The sequence below is a fragment of the Amphiprion ocellaris genome, chromosome 1 (genome assembly GCF_022539595.1).
Source record: "Amphiprion ocellaris isolate individual 3 ecotype Okinawa chromosome 1, ASM2253959v1, whole genome shotgun sequence".
Lineage (NCBI taxonomy): Eukaryota > Metazoa > Chordata > Actinopteri > Pomacentridae > Amphiprion > Amphiprion ocellaris.
In genome coordinates this window covers 13,051,805-13,069,953 of record NC_072766.1, presented here as the reverse complement: position 1 = coordinate 13,069,953, position 18,149 = coordinate 13,051,805, and the positions used below count along the sequence as shown (strand labels likewise).

Sequence of the window (18,149 nt, the reverse complement as noted above, 5' to 3'; positions counted from 1 at the left end):
TTCTGATCAGTTTATTCAGTCTGTTGGCGTCCTTCACCTTGATGCCTCCACCCCAGCACACCACAGCAAAGAAGATGGCACTCGCCAACTCAGACTGATAAAACGTCAGGAGCATGCGGCTGCATTCAGTGAAGGACCTGAGCCTCCTGAGGAAGTAGAGCCGGCTTCATGTAGACAGCCTCTGTGTTTGTGGACCACTCCAGCTTGTTGTCCAGACTCACTCCCGGGTACTTGTAAGTCTGGACAATCTTCACATCAGTCCCACTGATGCAGACTGCAGAGGGTGGAGACTTGTTCCTCCTGAAGTCCACCAGCATCTCCTTGGTCTTTGTCACATCCAGCTGCAGGTGGGTCCCGCTGCACCATCACACAAACCGGCCCACCAGGTTCCTGTATTCATCCTCCTTCCAGTTCTCCACGCAGCCTGCTATGGATGGCCGAGTCATCTGAGAATTTCAGCAGGTTTTCTGCAGACTTGATCGTTTCCTAAATGTTTCTACTACACAGGTACATTCTAACTAAACAGATTCTGCCATAATAATGAAATGACTTGGAATAAACCCTGATCAAAGGCAGCAAATCAAATAAAGATAGAAGAAAAATATTCGGCACTAGAAACAGAAATGACTGAGGAGGTGCCTGCAAATATGTTACAGGATGCAAATGGTCTTCTTTTCTGACTTTGAGAAAAAAATTTAAGATCTAATTTCTACTGTTTTGGTAAAAAAGGTATAATTTAGCCAAGTGTCTGCAGAAAGTTTCTGAACTGAACAACTGATGACAAAGGCACAACCACTGAGTTAATTCCCATTCTAGTCAGGTTTGTCTTTGAAGGACAATAATCAGACAGTGTGATTGGTGCACAGACACTCCTTTGACCTGTGACTGTACAAGGTCACCTTAAAATGCAGCTTTATTCAAATAACACAATGCCACGGATGATGAGAGAAAAGGCTGTCAGGATGCTGACCTGTCAGTGAGGGCTATAGCCAGACACTTGAATGCCACAACTTCCCCATTTTCTCATCTAAGAAATAATTTCAGATAGCACATTACAACAATCTGCCATGTGATAATCAGGATTTACATGTCTGACAAGATGATCCTGTCTCCCAGAAAGTCTGCTAACTTTATCAAGCTCTTCAGGAAAAGTGGAACGACATTCAACTAACAGCATGATAACATCTTGTGATTTCTTCGTCAGTGAGTCCACTCTCCATCTGCCCATTATCATTTCAAATATACTTGATTTGCAGTAGAAAACAACAGTAATAAAGGGACAGAAAGTGATTATAGTGAAGCAAAGATGAGCAGTGTTGGATTTGTAAATGACTCTCCGTTTCTGACCACACCCACATTACACACTCTCTATAGTGATGACATAAAATATTTATTTTTGGGGGGTTGTTGTATGGCTTGAGTGAGGTGTTTCCTACTTTTAAAGACAAAATAATTTCCTATCACCCCAATACTTTTTTGGTCATTTTTTTTTTTGGCGGGGGGGGGGACTACTTTTAATGTAACTACATCACAGCTCAACTTTTACAGATGTTAAATGCAATTTTAATTCTGAGAGTTTGGCAGTTTTACTTGTGTCCATTGCAAATGTGTCCACAGGAACACTTTCTAGTATCTGGATAAGTAAAACTGAAGCTATTTGCAAGGCCAGATGTGACTAGATGTAAGTTTTTCTCCGATATTTGGAAAAAAAAACAAACATGGCAGTCACACGAGTAAATGTCAGCAATGAAGCTGAACACGACACCGTGCTCACTTAAATACAGCAACTGTGCACTGGTTATACATGCAGACTCATGCTGGCTTCTATTCTTACCATTTTCCTCATTGTTGATACTGGTTTATAAAATGATAAAATGCATCGCGTTACATGTGGACAGGAGATTCCACAGGGAGGCATGATAGATTAATTTAGATAAAACTTTATACAACACAGCATTTCGGGATGAATTTTAACAAAAGAATTTATTCAAGTGAAAATGACAAATCATTAAAAATCTTCATTTTTGAGGTGGAATTTAACTGACATTCTGGTTTTAACGGAAATAGAATTTATTTTTATTTGGGCTTAGAAAAAGAGGTAACAGGTTTTGTGCTGCAGATTTCTTCATGTCACACCTGCATAGATGCTTCAAAGTGCAAATAGTTGGCATAATATTAATTTGAGCAAGTGATAAAACACATTCACACGAGACAACTTATGAAGTCACCCATTCCAGCTCTTAGATTGTGTTTTCTTTACGCTTCAATGTGTCATTCATTGTTTTCTGAAGTGCCAGTTGATTGAAGTTCAAGTACAATAAAGCAAGGCAGAGAAAAGGGGACAGAGAGAATCTGTGACTTGGACTGTTCCACCTGCTGTTGGTTGGATGATGATGATGCAAATACTGCAGGACTCAGGACACTGGACAATGACACAGGATTGTTGCTGATTTGATGCACCTCAGGAGTGTGAACAACACCACAGGGTTCAGGTGTTGCTGTGGCTGCAGCCACTTTCTGGAAGAGTTGCTGCTGAACAGCTGAAAACAACAAACAGCATTACTGAAAAAATATATATATGGATCATCATACAGGGATTTTAAACCTGAAAGTTCACAAATAATATCCCTGCAGTACTGTCCTAACTTTTACCTGGCACTATTGCGAACGACGTCCCAGCAAGGCACTGTGTCCCGAGATTGAAGTCAGTGCTCCTTGTTAACTGTGGCGCCACAATGAAGCCCTGAAAATGAAGAAACAGAGCTCCTAACATTCACTATACTCTGATTAATTAATCTTTCACAGCTGTTTTTGTGAACCCTGTGGCACAGATCACAGTCACATGCCCCTGTCTTGTTCCCTAACAGTCAGTAAAGTGCACCTTTGAGTTTCTGCTACCAAGTTTTACCTGGCACACCTGTGGGGCACTTGTACAGAGTGGGACTGGAAAGAACACATTATCATATAATAAAGTGTGTGTGTTAGAGGATGTGAAAATCACACTGACAATTTATGAGTTATGTGTGGAGTTTTCCTCAGAGAGCACCTGTTGCTCTCTGGAATGTACACAGTCTATGAATACAGCAGCTCAAATATAGCAGCAATAGATAATGAGGAATAAAGCTGAAGTCACATTTTGTCGACAATTTCATCAGATATCACAGTGATCAATGAGGTAACTACTCAGCCGTTGACCTGTAATAAGCTGTCAAACAGCACACCATTGAAAAGGCAGTCATTCTGGCAGGAAGATGGCAGTGCACTTCTGGATTAGCATCACCTCACCCTCTACCTCACCCTTCCTCCCAACTGGCTCATGACGAGACACCACAATACCAAACTGACATAGATAAGGAAATAACTCTTTTTTTCCCCAAAAAAATACCAGCTAAAACCCTGTGTTCCATGCTGTAAACCAATAGTACAACAAAGTAAATAAAACATCATTACTTGGTTGTTGAAAACAAACTGTGTAGTTTCTGTTTTCAGGTCAGGTGTTGAAGTATTCACTGCATCTTCCTGATGAGGTGAAGACTCTGGTTTACACTCTGTTTGGTCATTAGCTATAAAAATAACACACACAAAGGCAGAAATAAAGCATTTTGCAAAAGAACATTTTAGTTATGAATATGCACAAGATTATATAGACATGTCAGCAGCTTAGTTCAATCATTTACTGAATAACTTCTATACAGTAAAGTATCAAATGTCAATATGATAACTATATATATATATATATATATATAAACTGAAACTATAGTGATCTAACATTTTAAACTGATATTTGTGATTCAGTGCAGTACAGAAAAAATATGTCTATAAAGACACACCAGCATGTCATGTTACATACCTAAATCCTCAGGTTCATCTTTGACTTTAACTTTCTGTAGTGAGTTTTTTTTCTGCCACGGCTCCAGCTCCTCCTCTTCACATTCCAGTAAGAGTTCAGATGCTGTGGATCTGAAACAAAAAAGACAATCCATGAAATCTGGTAAAAATCACACAAATTTTTAGATAATACTTCTTCCTAATAATCAACAAGTCCTCAAGTTAAAGGCAAGTCATAGAGGAATGAATTAAGGGGGGGCAGCTCATGATTTGTAATTTTATTTTTCAGGATGTGAACATGTGTGCGTTTATTTTTGTTCTTCTGCCCTTTTTGGACTTTTTTTTCTTACTATAAATTCAGATATTCTCCCAGAGGAATTGGACTTTTCTGCTTCTATTTCTATTGTTTTTGGTTGATTAAAAATTTGTTGTATACTTATTATTAAACAATATTCTTAAGAAACATTCTAAAGCATTTATAATTAGGATAATTAACACAGCATATTGTCTTCTGAGACAGGTTGCGGATGGCTAAAAACTTTCAGCCTTTCTGTTTTGTGAGTTTGAGCACTGACTCACAAGTTGCCCAATAAAAATCTACAAATGGATTAATTAGTTTAAGTTCAACATAATAGTCCTGTAATATAGCGTTTCTTTATTCTCTATTCTTGTCAAATCTACCAGAAGTTTTTTGCTAAAGTGAACAAAAAGTACACAAGATTGAAAACTGTAAAGATACCTCTGAGGAATTATTGGTACGTAGACATCTTCATCACTGCCATCGGGTCCTGCAATCCTCAGGTCAGTTGTTTCTGATCTATTAGATTAGAAAATACATGCAATGATAAAATCCAAGAAGCTAAATTAATATATGGGAAATGCTGATTAATATTACATAAAATTACTTTATATTCTTCATACTGTCCCTTTTGTCGTCAATGGTGATCTCCATCTCCTCAACACTGAAAAGGACAATGAGGATAGTGAATAAAAGCAAAGCAGCAGGTTTTTGGATCCACCAATCATGTGAGTGTCTCAAAACACACACACTGTTTTCATTCTTGAAGTTGCAGAAGCAATAGAAGAGGATGAACAAATCATGACACTGTTTTATAGCAACCCTCATCAGTCTGAAACATCTGTGCCACACATTGCGCAATAACATCAACAAACGGAAAAAGTTTTCCAGGAAAGTTAAAGTATAGTGACTACATTACTGATAGATATATACACCTTCTGAAATGTACATCTTCTAGTAGTGAAAACATACTACTATATACTAACCTGTCCAGGGAAAAGGTCGTTTCTGATGCTGTATGCATTGTTTGCAAAGAGTCACTTTGATGTTCAGCCTCATCTTCATAGCGTTGTTCACTGTAGACACACAAATTTAATGTAAGCTTCTGACAATTTCATAAGTTTTTACAGACTATGGACATGAATTGTAGTCTGATATACATGCAGTGAGCATAACACAAACGCCAGGAAAATAAAATGTGACTGAATCCCAAAGTTGCAGTAAATCAGACAATGCAAAGCAACACAATGTCTTGTAAGGTGAATGTCAGATTTTTCTGAGTTGACAGGTTAGCTTTGAGCAAGCACAATCCAACCATCGCTAAGTATCATGTTCCTGGTTTAAATCTCTATTGTTGTGATGTTTTCCAACTCTCTGTTATGCATCCTGTTGTCTCATGCTCAAAGAATAAATTAAATAATGATACAAATGCCATATTGGCGTAGTTTGTAGTCGAATCATCTCAACAGTTTACTTCACCACTACAAAATTTGGGTTAAAATCAAGTGTTTGTCCTGATAAGGGAACTTAATGATCAGTTGAAATGTGCTGACAGGATGATAAGATGATGAAAATAATACTTTCAGGACAGTGTGCAGGTAAAAACAATGCTAAGGCACACACTCAATCCGTGCACCCCTGAACAGATGGGTTCAAACCAGCTGGAAAATGAAGCCACATTATGACAGTTTACCTTTCATGGTCTGACACACGTCCGAGACCTGATAATGCAGACGACTCTTGAATAGAAGTTTCAGCAGTTGTCTTTAACACTGAGGATCCTTTTTCAGAACTGTTAAAAGAAACCTTGCTGTTAGACACAAACACTCACCTTGAAAATGTTAAGTCATGGCAAACACCAAAGGGACAGATCAACTCATTTAAAACTGAAGTGCTAAATATTGTCTGAAAACATCAGTTATGGAAGCAAAAGACTCGAATCCCCCCATTTTTCTTAAACCAACAACCATTTCAGTCATACCTACAAAAGAAACTATGTCTGAAGACTGTCAAGGTATTTTATTTCCGGTTTAAATTACACCGAGTACTATGAAGCAGAGTTTTCCAAATGCAATTTTTTCATGCTAGTTCTAAAAATTGTTCGTATCAATTAATATCATACAGATTAGATGCAAAAACATGACAACAAATAAGAGGAATAGACATTAAAATGTTTTTATTGTTCCTTTTCACTTAATTTTGACCTAACACATGAGGATAAGTGGTAGGACAATTAATTTTTTTTTAAAAATGCAAAGGAAATGTACGTAACAAACATGATATATGACCTCATTCTTCATTCTCTGTTAGTTGGTGCAAGTATAAAGTTGATGCAATAAAACCTTCATTAATTTTTTTAACAATCTCTCTTTTTAACCAAACTGATCTGCTTGTCTATATAACTGACATCCCATTGGTTTTCATGTCAAACTTCACCAATATATTTTCACACAACACAAAATAATCCCTGCTTTGAAACTCCTATTTGAGGCGTCAATTAGAATACCTGATTGAAGATATTGGTAGCTGTTTTTGGTTTTTCATGTTTCATTTCAATCTATGGATGTGATAGAACATGTTTGCTAGCTGGTATAGTTATAAATTAGCTGCCCTTTATTGCATGTAGAAACTGTACAAGATGCCTCACCTGGACCGTGATGATAGAGCTCTCTTCTGTCTTCTCTTGGCCTTCATTTTATTCAGGGAATCTTTAAAGTAAAACAAGACACCATTAACACAGAAATATTATGATTTTAGTTTCTGGCTCGCTGATATAGTGGTCATTTTCATACTTCAGCATTATAACACAATGTGTTCAGGTGTCTAGTGGAGTAAAGTGATAAATACATAGATATCTAAAAAAGGCCATGATATGCCAAATTGCCCTCTAAACGCTGGCACAAAAGTGTTTAAGTGTAAAAGTCATTTACATTGCTTCAAGTTAAAAAAAAAAGCACTTGAACACACAGAAAAGACGACACACGAGAGGATGTACCTAATCTATGTTCTAAAAACAATCATGGAGGGAGATCTAACGAGCGCCCTGTTCACACAGCAATATAAATCTGGCTGAACAGTACTAGCAAAGGCCTTGAATAGTAATTCAAATTATGAAGCATCATGTATTTGAAATATCACACCAATACAGCAATAATTCCCTCAGCTGGCCAGTGATTCATTACATGGATAAATGTTGAAAAGTTCTGTTGTAGTTAAAATGTGTGATGCTTAAATAGAAAAACATATCTTTTGTGTTGGACTTTGCATTACTCTAAATCTCGACACTGTGATTAACATTTTAACTGCAATTTTTATTGGTTCCAAGTATTGAAGGTTTCTGTGCACATCAGCCCTGAAACAAAAAACAACAAACCAAATGACCCCTATTCTTGGCATTTAAAGAGAGGAATTACAGAAACCATCACCTGAAATGTGACGCAGGGAGCCGTCAGATTGTTGGTGGATCTCCTTTGCCAAGATTTCTTCCTGCACTTTTCTGTTCTTCTGTCTTTTTTCTGGGCTGATGTGTGTCTTTTGAACATCAAGAAAGGTTTTAAGGTCCATGAAATTCAGGTGCAGATGTTTAGCCCATTTTCTGAAGTGTGCAAAGGTGCCTCCAGAAAAAAGAATGGAAAGAGCTATAAGAAGGTGGATTTCTGGAAACGCCTCCCACAGATAGGGTGATGACATCCAAACACCCTTGTGTCCACTGAGGCAGCTCCACCTTACCTTCGTCTGCGCCCCACAGTGAGACACTTTCTTTTTGGTTATGGTGTGTCCACAGGTCTGACACTTCTTGAACAGCTCCATCAAGCAGCTGTCATTCACTATAGTCTTTGCCTGAGTACATTTTTCCCCCCTGCTTTCGTCTGATTTTGATGTTGCTGCTGAGTTTAATTCAGTCTCTTGGTGGAGGCTTTCATTCAGGCGATCCACAGATATTACACTGCATAAACTGCCATTCAGTTTAGCTGGTGGAGGCAACTGGGAAACGTTGCTTGTAGTTCCTGAGAATATCTGGAGTAAAGACATACAGATGTAGATTTCACAATTAGTGAAACAAGGTTCACAATACCAGCCTAAGTTACTTTTGACTGCATGTGGTAGTCTGTACACAGAAAATGGTTAATCGACAGCTTGTGTTATTCTTACAGGTAGTGAGAGAAGATGAGAAGATGATTCAGCGTTCACAGCAGTGCACTGGACACCTGATGAAGACGTCTGTGTACGCACACCCTTCAGTGAAAACAGACTGTTAAGCCAGCAGTACTACATCAAAACAACACTACATTCAGAGAAGAGGGTAGCTGTCCTAATTAATGATTGTGTGTACAAATTTTTCGTGAAAGACATGGTGCTGCCTTGAATAAAGCTTCATAGTTATTCCTTAGACCTAACTGTTACTTGTCTATTAATTTCCATGTGATGATTCGATATGACTGCAAGTGTTACCAGGCACTGTGTCACATTCTAGCATAATCTATGCAAGTGTTCTGGATCATGTTTACAGTAGGCCTTACACTTAACAGTCAGTTGTCAAATGTCAATTATGACTGTCATGAACAACTTTAACTGATGTGCAGTTGCATATGCAGATGCAAGTAGAGTGAGTTTGACTAGTTGGCAGAGGACAGTTTGACAGCTTGTCATTTTGTTTCTGTCACAGTGACAAAAATGGCGTTTCCTGGAGTCCAACCAAAGCCACTGAAAATGCTTGCCACATTTTCTGCACAGCCTCATGACACTGAAGGTTTCCTATCATCGTGGGGATATTGCCATCAAAGTACAAGTATCTCTGGTGGTGGGAGTGCATGAAGACACTTTTATTCACTGTTGTAGCTAAATACAGAACATCTGGTGTGCTGTAGAAAGTAAACAAACCTGATGGACTGTGAAGCAGCTGCATACTCTGAATGCTTTACCTCGAAACTGTGTGCATTGAGGAGGTTAGATCTTTCAAAGGTTTGGCTACAGGACTATTGGTTAATTGGCCGGTTTGTAGCTGTTAGTTTACACCTCCAGGCTTACAACAGCAAGCACGCAGCAAAAATGGATTTTCACCACATGGGTGTTTATTTACCCTAACTTTTAAAGGTGCATCTTTGTGTAACTGCCACAGCTAGGCGAAAGTTACCGCCCACTAAACATCAGTAACACCTCTGATTGGCTAAGAAAATCAACACCTGCTGTAGCTATTAACATGGATCTACTCACAGCTTCAGTGCTCGAGGAAAGGTCTCAGATAGTTGGAATGGATCATTTCACCAATATTAATCTGGATATTATTCCAGCATGGTATAGCCCCTGATTTACTATCCACACTGGTGCAAAATGCGCGGTGCACACCACAATAGACTTACTAGCATCGAGCAGAGGCAAGTCTCCAAAAATAAAATTTATCCACTTGTCAGAATCAGAACCAGAAAGCCTTTATTGCCAAGTGAGTACACACAAGAAATTTGACTTTGTGTAGAGAGAGCAGTGCCTAGCAACAACAACAGACAGTAAAAGAATAAATAAACTAATCTAAATCTGAGAATTCTAATTAAGGAATGCTACAAGTATAAGAAGTACTGTACAAAAGTAAGTGTAAAACCAGGGTAATAAATTAGAATGTAATTTAAATTACAATCTGTCTGTAACATGTTTCTCTCTTGGAAGGCTGTGCAGTGATGTTTTGGATGCACTGCAGCCAATAATAATACACTAGATTTGGCTGGATTTCCTCCACATGTTTACACTGTCAGCTGAGCACCAGAGGCTTAACCCGGAAGAAGCCAGCAGTGAGGCAGGAACGCTGAAACCTGATTGGCTGGTAGAGGTGGGCAGCCATTTTTGTTTGGGGATTGGAGGTCGATGTGATGGCGTTAACTTTACATCTCCGAGGTAATTAAAAAAAACACAAAAGACAGTCGAAACATATCTTTACTTTAACGTTTTCACAATTTATGACTGTCCCTCAGCATTATAATTTCGACAAAGCTCCGGCCTGTGGGCAGAAACGACCAAAGCTAACGGTAACTTTAGCAACATTAGCCGCGCTACATGCTAACATTTAGCAACTTCAACAGGCTTGATTGTAAAATGTAAAAAGACAGTAAGTGCAAAACTTACGGAATTCAACTCTGAATTTTGGTCACGAACAGTCGGTATTGATCCATCTTTGAGCTTCAGCTTTGTGGCGAATCCAGCCTGATATTGACCCTTATTGAGAAAACAGTCGGGCGTAAAATGGTTTGCACATACGTACAGGAATTTACCGACTGTTGTGGGAACATTGCCGTCAAAAATAAAGGTAATCCACTCGTTTTTCAGTTTTTCAGACGTCGGCAGCGTATGTAGACTCTTTCGTTCGCTTTTGCAGTCAACCACGGAGCATCTGTGGTGCCACACTCGGCGCTGAGACATCTTATCGAGCAGAAACGACTCCAAATTAAATCACAGTCTCTTAAAACAACCTCAGTACTTTGTTGCTCTGACTCCACAAGATGTTGGAAATATTCATTCGACACTCTGGTCCGTGTTTACATGAAACCAGCTGTCATGAAAATAAACTTGCCGCTTGTGCTCACACAGGGAAGGTACCGTAAGACGCAATGCATTATGGTTCTTGTAGGATTTTTTTTCTCATAACTAACAACTGGGACTAATAGTTTTCTACCATTATAACTTCTACACTTTCAACTTTGCACTACATCGACAGCTTATTTTTTTTAAGAAATAGCCATCCTTCCAAATCTGCTGTTACATATATGTCTCATATTGTACAAAAACATCTGTACAGGTGATTTATTTACCTGTACTCGGCTCCTGTCACGTGCTGCCACACACCAGCTGAGTTCCTCCTGCTGTCCAGAGAAAACAGACGGAACACAAAAACACAATAACCCCAGCGTGGAAGAAACTAGCAGTTATGGACTGCCGCCACGTCTGAGTTGTTTGCACTTCAGTGACCAACAGTCTGATCCAGCAATTGGTGAACGTGACTGTCAAGCGTAAACACAAGACGCTGTCGCTTTGCATTCTGGGAAGTGTGGTAGTCTGAGGTTTTTGGGGGTCAAATGTTGTATCAAGAAGGGACATTAGGTTTGCTGTAGATGACCTGGAAAGCAGGGGAGACACAAGAAGTGCAGTCAAAGCAGGTGAAGCCCACAGGTGGCTACAGTCACCTCCAGGCAGCAACATGTAACAGTGAAAACTGAAAGTTTTGCTGAGGATTTGAATTTTACAGTAAGGCAGCACTGCTATTTTATTTGACTGGGTTTTCCTTTTGTGTCCCTGCATGCCCACGTTCACCAAATCAATTTATACGTCACTATGAGTTACTATATTACACTATAAAGGAGTGCTACAGCAGGTAATTCATTCCATCTGCTATAAGACTTTACAACATCAGCATCACTGGCTGATGTTAACATAAATTGGACTCATATCATGCCAAACCTTTAAAAATGCACAGAATTCTTACACTGCTGCATCCTTGAACTTTTTAAATTTATTTTTCAAGCCACTTTATATTGTGTTGTTTACAGTGTGTCAATACTGTATTTATTCATTTTCATTTCTCATCCTTGTACATATTGTTAATATTATTACAATTTTATTATTATTTTATTATCAAGTGATTGTGGAGCCATTTTAGAAACTTAAACAGTCTGGATGTGTCAGTCTCTATTGTTTCAGATTTCAGTGGTAATTTTTCACCAGTGTGCATTCTAGTTTAACACTATAGTGTGTTAAGCAATGCTGTTATTTTGGTGGAGAACTTGTGTGGCTAAACTGGCAGCACATACCTGCCACGATTTTCTGACAAAGTGTACAAAACTAAAATTTGATTCCAAATAGGCCGACCTTCACAGAACAGGCCAGGTGGCATCGCAACACTGAAACCAGGCAGATTTTATTCTAGCATTAATTTGACTATAGAGGGGACTGAGGAAGTTCTTCTTGCACATTTTGGAATTTCTGAAGTAAATGTCAGTTCTTTCCTCCTAATTAAAACTAATGCAGTCTAATGCAAGAGTCCTGCAATACACCCAGGAGTAATTTCGTGTTTTAACTCCTGTTAATTTGACAGTTGCTCATTTCACATATTTCAGAATTATTATTTTTCTTTCTTTTCATTTTATTTTTATTCTTATTATATTACTTGCTCTTCATTTGTATATATATTTATCCATATTTGTTTATTTCTGTTAATTATCTCTAAATTTCTTGTTTTTTACTCAATTTCTTACATCATTGTTGCACTGCCGGCTCTACATGCCTTTTTTAATTGCTCCCTGGGGACAATTAAAGTTTTCTGAATCTGAATGTTATTTGAAACAAACACTAAAACTACATTAAAACAATGTTGGATCTGCTCATCTGGGCGTTTTCACTGAATGTCTGGTGGAGTCTGGGTGATCTGAGTTTGTCCAACAGGTGGCAGTCTGGAATTAATAATGTGCGGCAGAGGCGCCTCCATGGATCCCACACTTGCTTTTCATTTCCCAATTTCATGACATTTTGGTTTTAACTCAGTAGTTGAGCATATTTTGTTGTCCAAACAGGCTGACATTCAGTGTTACACAATGAAGTGAACATTAGCACCAGATGACTGAGCAGTGCAGTTTACTTCCACAGAGAATCTGAGAAAATGTGTTTCGAAACAGTTTTCACTGGTTTTCTATAAATGAGGTCACAGCACAGAAATTCATTACAAAAGACTAACATTAGTACCAGATGTGAACATTTACTCCATCATTTGTCACACATCATATATACGTTCTCCTTAAATTAATTCAGGAAGCTCAGTTGAATTCTGACACTGTATCCCTACTGACAGTTTCTGCCAAATCTAAGGGTTTTCCATATTCTACATAGAGGAAATGACAGCATATTTTTGTAATTAATGTGTATTAAGTATCTATAACAATGTTTATCATTAATAAACACCCAATTGTCACCTTCAGTTTTCAGTTCAGGAAATCTTTTTTGTTGTGCTACAGTGTCAGCTCAATGCATTTAAATTACAGATAAATAAATTACACATTTTGCAAACGGTATGTATTCAGTATGAGACACAGATAAAGAGTGTGAAAACTCTCATTTTTTCTCATCACACTTTACCCCACACATTAACCAGTTCAAATTGAGACTAAAATACAGTATGATGATGGCGACGTGATGAAACTGACTTGTGCCAAAAGCAAGCCCAGTAAAATTATAATACAATGTTTTGCACTGCTGGCATCTTGCACAGTTACATTGATTCCAAAAGCCACTTTGCGCTGCTGTTATTTATAGTGTAGAAACACTGTATTTATTCATTTTTCATTCTTGTATATATTGTACATATTATTGTTGTTATAATTATTATTATTATTACTGTACATATGGTTTGTGCTGCTATGAAAGATTTTGCTGCTATAACACTGGAAATTTCCCCCGACATGGGGCGCAATAAAGGATTATCTTATGTTATCTCTTACCTCCCTGCCATCAACTGCTTTGTTACATACAGCACAACTCGATTCCATGCAGAAAATAAATCAGTATATTTGTACATGGTAATATATTCTCTTTTTTTTCCAAATGTTTTTTTTTACTGTATTTAAATCAGTAAAACATATTATTCTACAGATAACTGCCATTGTTTTTTTAGTTTTTTTTTTAACTACAATATTCTACCATTTTTAACATGTGTTATTCTGGCACTCTTGCTGCCAGATTCTCCCTTTTTTTTCTTTACAGTGTGCTGCACGGCAGACAGACCTCCCCTGACACTGGAAACTCTCAGTAAGAATAAATAAAGTAAATAAAAACATGACTGGAAATCACACAGATGTTGCACCACTATCACCACAACACTGAGCTTTTCAGTTTTTAGACAAACACATAAAGCAATAAATCATACAACCTGTCATTTCTCTTTAAGAAGGCAGACAAATCAACATGTAATCATTATGTTAAGACAAATTGGCCATCCAGGTTGTTTTCTTAAAAAAAAAAAAAAAAATAATAAGTGGATGTTTAGCACAAATACATGAAGTACAAGCCAATTATAACTTTTTCATTTGCAACATAGGATGTCACTATCAAATATATACACTATTCCTCCAAACAGACCTAACGTGGAGGAGGACTTTTTGTCCAGTCTGCACAATCACTGCACAGAAAACAAACACTCGTCCTCTCTGATCCTCCAGGAAAATTGGTGCTTTTCCAGCCTTTAATGTCTATTCAGTTTTTTGTATGAATCACTGAGAGCGCTGCCAAAAGTGTTGGTGGTTCTGGCACTGAAACTGCTGAAGCTCATGTAGGTGTAACTGGCCTCATTCAATAAAACATCTGGATACGATGGGAGGGGCAGCCCCTAGTGATGCACCAACACCCCGCACGGTTCTCACAAGATTCACACGTAGGTTTTACGATACTTTCCTCTGCTTAAAGTGTTTCATCATTGATTTGTATTTATTTACATAGTGTATTTCATTTACACTCTATACTGGATATGCACATGAGGTTGCTTGGTATGTACCAAAAAAAAATGCTTAAATAAGATGTTGGTTGGGATTAAAGTTGATTATGCCAACTGAAACTCCTTAGGCTTTAAACATAATTTTGAGTCAAAAAACTGTTTCTGCAACTAAAAAGATTGTTGGTTGTAAAGCTTTGGTTTTAACTGAATGAAACAGATAAAAACAGGAGTAAAGAGTCTGATCCAGGTCACTGCAGTCTCACCCACCACCCATTCCTTCTCCACACCCTAAAGTGCTGTGAAAATTTTGTTTCAGGTTTGTTCTCTTTTTCGGTCATAACAGTTTCGCTCAAAGCTCATCTCCTCTTTAATTTCGTGAGCTCAACACCCACAATTAACTGTTTCTTACTCAAACTCAGCCTGACAAACCGAAACAAAATGTGTCATCTTTCAAGACCACTTGCACGGATAAAAATCTGTTTTGTTAGTTCAAGTTGAACAGATACATTTGTTATGAAGTTGTTGTGATTGACTGGAGTGAACTTGGACTTTTAAGCCTCTATGCAATGCTACTTTAACTGATGAACTTGTTAAAATGTACAGAACAAATCTACAAATCAGTTGCTGGAAGTAGTTCCACCAAAGTGAAAGGTTTGCTGTCCTGTATTTTGGAGTTTTGAGCAGTGATAGCCACGTTACTGACCCTGAATTCTCCAGCAGCCCAAATACTCTTATGTTTTACTTATAATACCATACCATTGAACTGTTTTACTATATTTTGTAACATATTTCTTTTTCTTTTTTGGACTGTAATCCCTCCTCTGATTGCTGTATCACGTTTTTATTTGGATCAGGTTTTCCCGCCATTTTCCAAGTTGCTGTAGCTGTCGTCGTTGCTATGGTTTCTTCCTTCTTCAGCTCTGGCAAACCAGTTGTTGATGGCCGACATAAAACGTCTCACTGCATCTGCACACAAATGTTGCCACAGATACCAGATTTTAAGCTTCCACAGGCTACACTTTGAATCACAGAGATTTAACCAGCGTCATGTGAACTTGTCTGACTGGAGCGTGAATTTAAAGGACATTTACATTGACGTAAAAGTCCACCTTTAAAGTACAACTAAGGTCTTGCAGCTCTATCATAATTTACAAATATGATCTTTTTAGACTGTCATAACAAGACGATTGGTGACATCTCCATCGGTCTACACAGTGTGAAGCAATAGCACATGTTTATCTTTGTTTTTACAAGTGGACAGTTGCTTTCTTTTATTGCTCTTACACCTTCTTCAGGCTGACCAACTGTTTTAAACTTTTTGGCCGCTGATGCTGTTTTCGTTTCCTGTTTGGCTACAACCAAACTAATCCCTCTTTGAGAGTTTCTTTATACAAAGGTATGTGAATTTCCCCAGTGAGGGATCAATAAAGTTTATCTCATCTTATACTAATAACAACTTAGAACAACCAGCTTGTTTCTGAATTCCCACCTAATTTTCACCAGATGCAGCAGGATTTTAGGTCTGAGCCGTTCTTCTTGGTGGTTTGCAATAACAATATTGTTCTGGCATCACTGAAGGTAATTCGTGGTTTTGCAGAAACATTAATGGACCTGATAAAGTCCCGTTTACTGCCTATAGTTGGCTCTTTGTCTGATTCATCCCACACCAGCACAGACAACAAACCAATCAAATCAGGTTTGTTTACCGAGCTCATTAAAAACAACCTGAGCCAACCAACGTTCTGTACAAATTATCATTCAGGCAGATGTTGAAAAAGCAAGAAAATATCAAATCAATTTCTAAAACCATAAAATAGCAAAACAAGGCAAAACAGATTAGCTACTTGTAAGATCAGTTTCTAAAATCCATCCATCCATCCATTATCTACACACCACTTAATCCTCATTAGGGTCGTGGGGGGGCTGGAGTCTATCCCAGCTGACTTAAGGTGAAGGCAGGGGACACCCTGGACAGGTCACCAGTCTATCACAGGGCTACATATAGAGACAGACAATCGCACTCACATTCACACCTATGGACAATTTAGAGTCACCAAATATCTTCAGCATGTTTTGGACTGTGGAAGGAAGGTGCAGTACCCAGAGAAAACCCACGCATGCACAGGGAGAACATGCAAACTCCATGCAGAAAGATCCCCAGCCCAGGCCGGGACACGAACCAAGGATCTTCTAGCTGCAACGCAACAATGCTAAACACCAACCCACTGTGCAGCCAAATTTCTAAAATAAAACAGATAAAGATTAAGAGCAACCAAAAGCCTTTGAAAACATGTACATCTTGAAATTTCTCTTACAATGTCAGTGGAGGAGAAACATTTGATTAATATAGTTAGGGTCTGAGGCTGGAGTTATGGAGGTGAGTCTTCCTCAGCGTCTGAAAGAAGATGACACTCCTCTAAAAGACACAGCAGATAATAACGCAGGGCCCAGCTTTTGGATATTTATGTCACTCATGGGTATCGATTCCCTTAGAAATTTACAAATAATCAAATGACCAGAATCCCCTTGACATGCAGTGAACAGGTGGCAGTTGGAGCCATTCAAGTTAAAAAGCTCTGCAGGCAATACCCAACTGTGCACTGTAAAATGCCATTAAAGAGACTTATCTTTTTATTTATATTATGTAAATACTTTATATGAGTTTTGCTAATTTCTAGTTAAACAAATTTGAAATGTATTTTTTTTATTCTGAGATCATATTAGAACTCAAAACCATGAGCTATTACAACTTCAGGCATTTTGACTTAATGTAATAAATGAATTAACAGCTGAGTGCCCACTCAAATCAATAAATTAAGTTTATATTAAGCATATATCATACATCCTAGGATGCATGGTTTGAGAGTTAAAATTCCCCAGAGACTCTTGTTTTTGTTTTTTTTTTTTTGTAGTTTCAGGAAATACACATAATGGAAACACGCTGTGTGTCGTTAGTACATTTTGTGCTCAGGAGATTTCTTTTAATAGTAGTCAAAGTAGCTCTAACCATGAGAAAAGTTAGTTCTGAATTCATTCATTTACTAAGAATTTATCTACTGAAACTGAGAGTAGCCTCACACATTGATTTTGTTCTGACTGATCAAAAATGGTTTCAACTGCTGAGACTGTAGGTTCTCAATCTTAAATAAAGAACTTTAAACTTAGACAATGTAAAAAGAAAACAAGTATGTCACCGCTGTCTGTGCAACTAATTTATACAACTTAATGTTTTAAGTTTATTGAACTCATTTCGTCAAGTCAATTGAACTTAACCCTCCTGTTGTCCTCATTTACAGGCACCAAAAAAATATTGTTTCCTTGTCTGGAAAAAAATCCAAAAATTCAGCAAAAAAATTCCCCAAATTTCTGAAAATTTGCAAAACCTTCAGAAAGAAAATTCCAATAATTCCTTAAAAGTTTCCCTTAAAAGTTTTATTTTTAAAAAATCTTCCAAATTTGGCAAGAAGAAGTAAATATTTTCAAAAACTTAGTAAAAATCTTCCAAAAAAAATCCTAAAATATTCTAAAGTAATTACAAATATATCATTAAAACTTTAATAT

General features: G+C 37.7%; 2 protein-coding genes across 2 annotated transcripts in view; one reads left to right on the top strand and one right to left on the bottom strand.

The window, feature by feature from the left end:
- Nucleotides 1-1,964: 1,964 nt before the first annotated feature.
- LOC111577795 (uncharacterized) lies at nt 1,965-10,975 on the bottom strand. The gene is made up of 13 exons (XM_023284237.3): nt 10,924-10,975; nt 10,241-10,330; nt 8,279-8,362; nt 7,552-8,143; nt 6,774-6,834; nt 5,820-5,918; nt 5,113-5,202; nt 4,734-4,790; nt 4,568-4,645; nt 3,851-3,960; nt 3,451-3,563; nt 2,653-2,743; nt 1,965-2,540 (listed from the first exon to the last, which is right to left on the bottom strand). Exons 4-13 carry the CDS (start codon nt 7,934-7,936, stop codon nt 2,272-2,274), a joined length of 1,353 nt encoding a protein of 450 aa, XP_023140005.2. The 5' UTR covers nt 7,937-8,143; nt 8,279-8,362; nt 10,241-10,330; nt 10,924-10,975; the 3' UTR covers nt 1,965-2,271.
- A 2,914-nt stretch (nt 10,976-13,889) lies between these two features.
- Nucleotides 13,890-18,149, top strand: part of tcf12 (transcription factor 12) — an 83,723-nt gene continuing 79,463 nt past the window's right edge. Inside the window, exon 1 of the mRNA XM_055017348.1 lies at nt 13,890-13,906. The gene's annotated coding sequence lies outside the window, so the exon portion shown is untranslated. The remainder of the gene's footprint in view (nt 13,907-18,149) is intronic.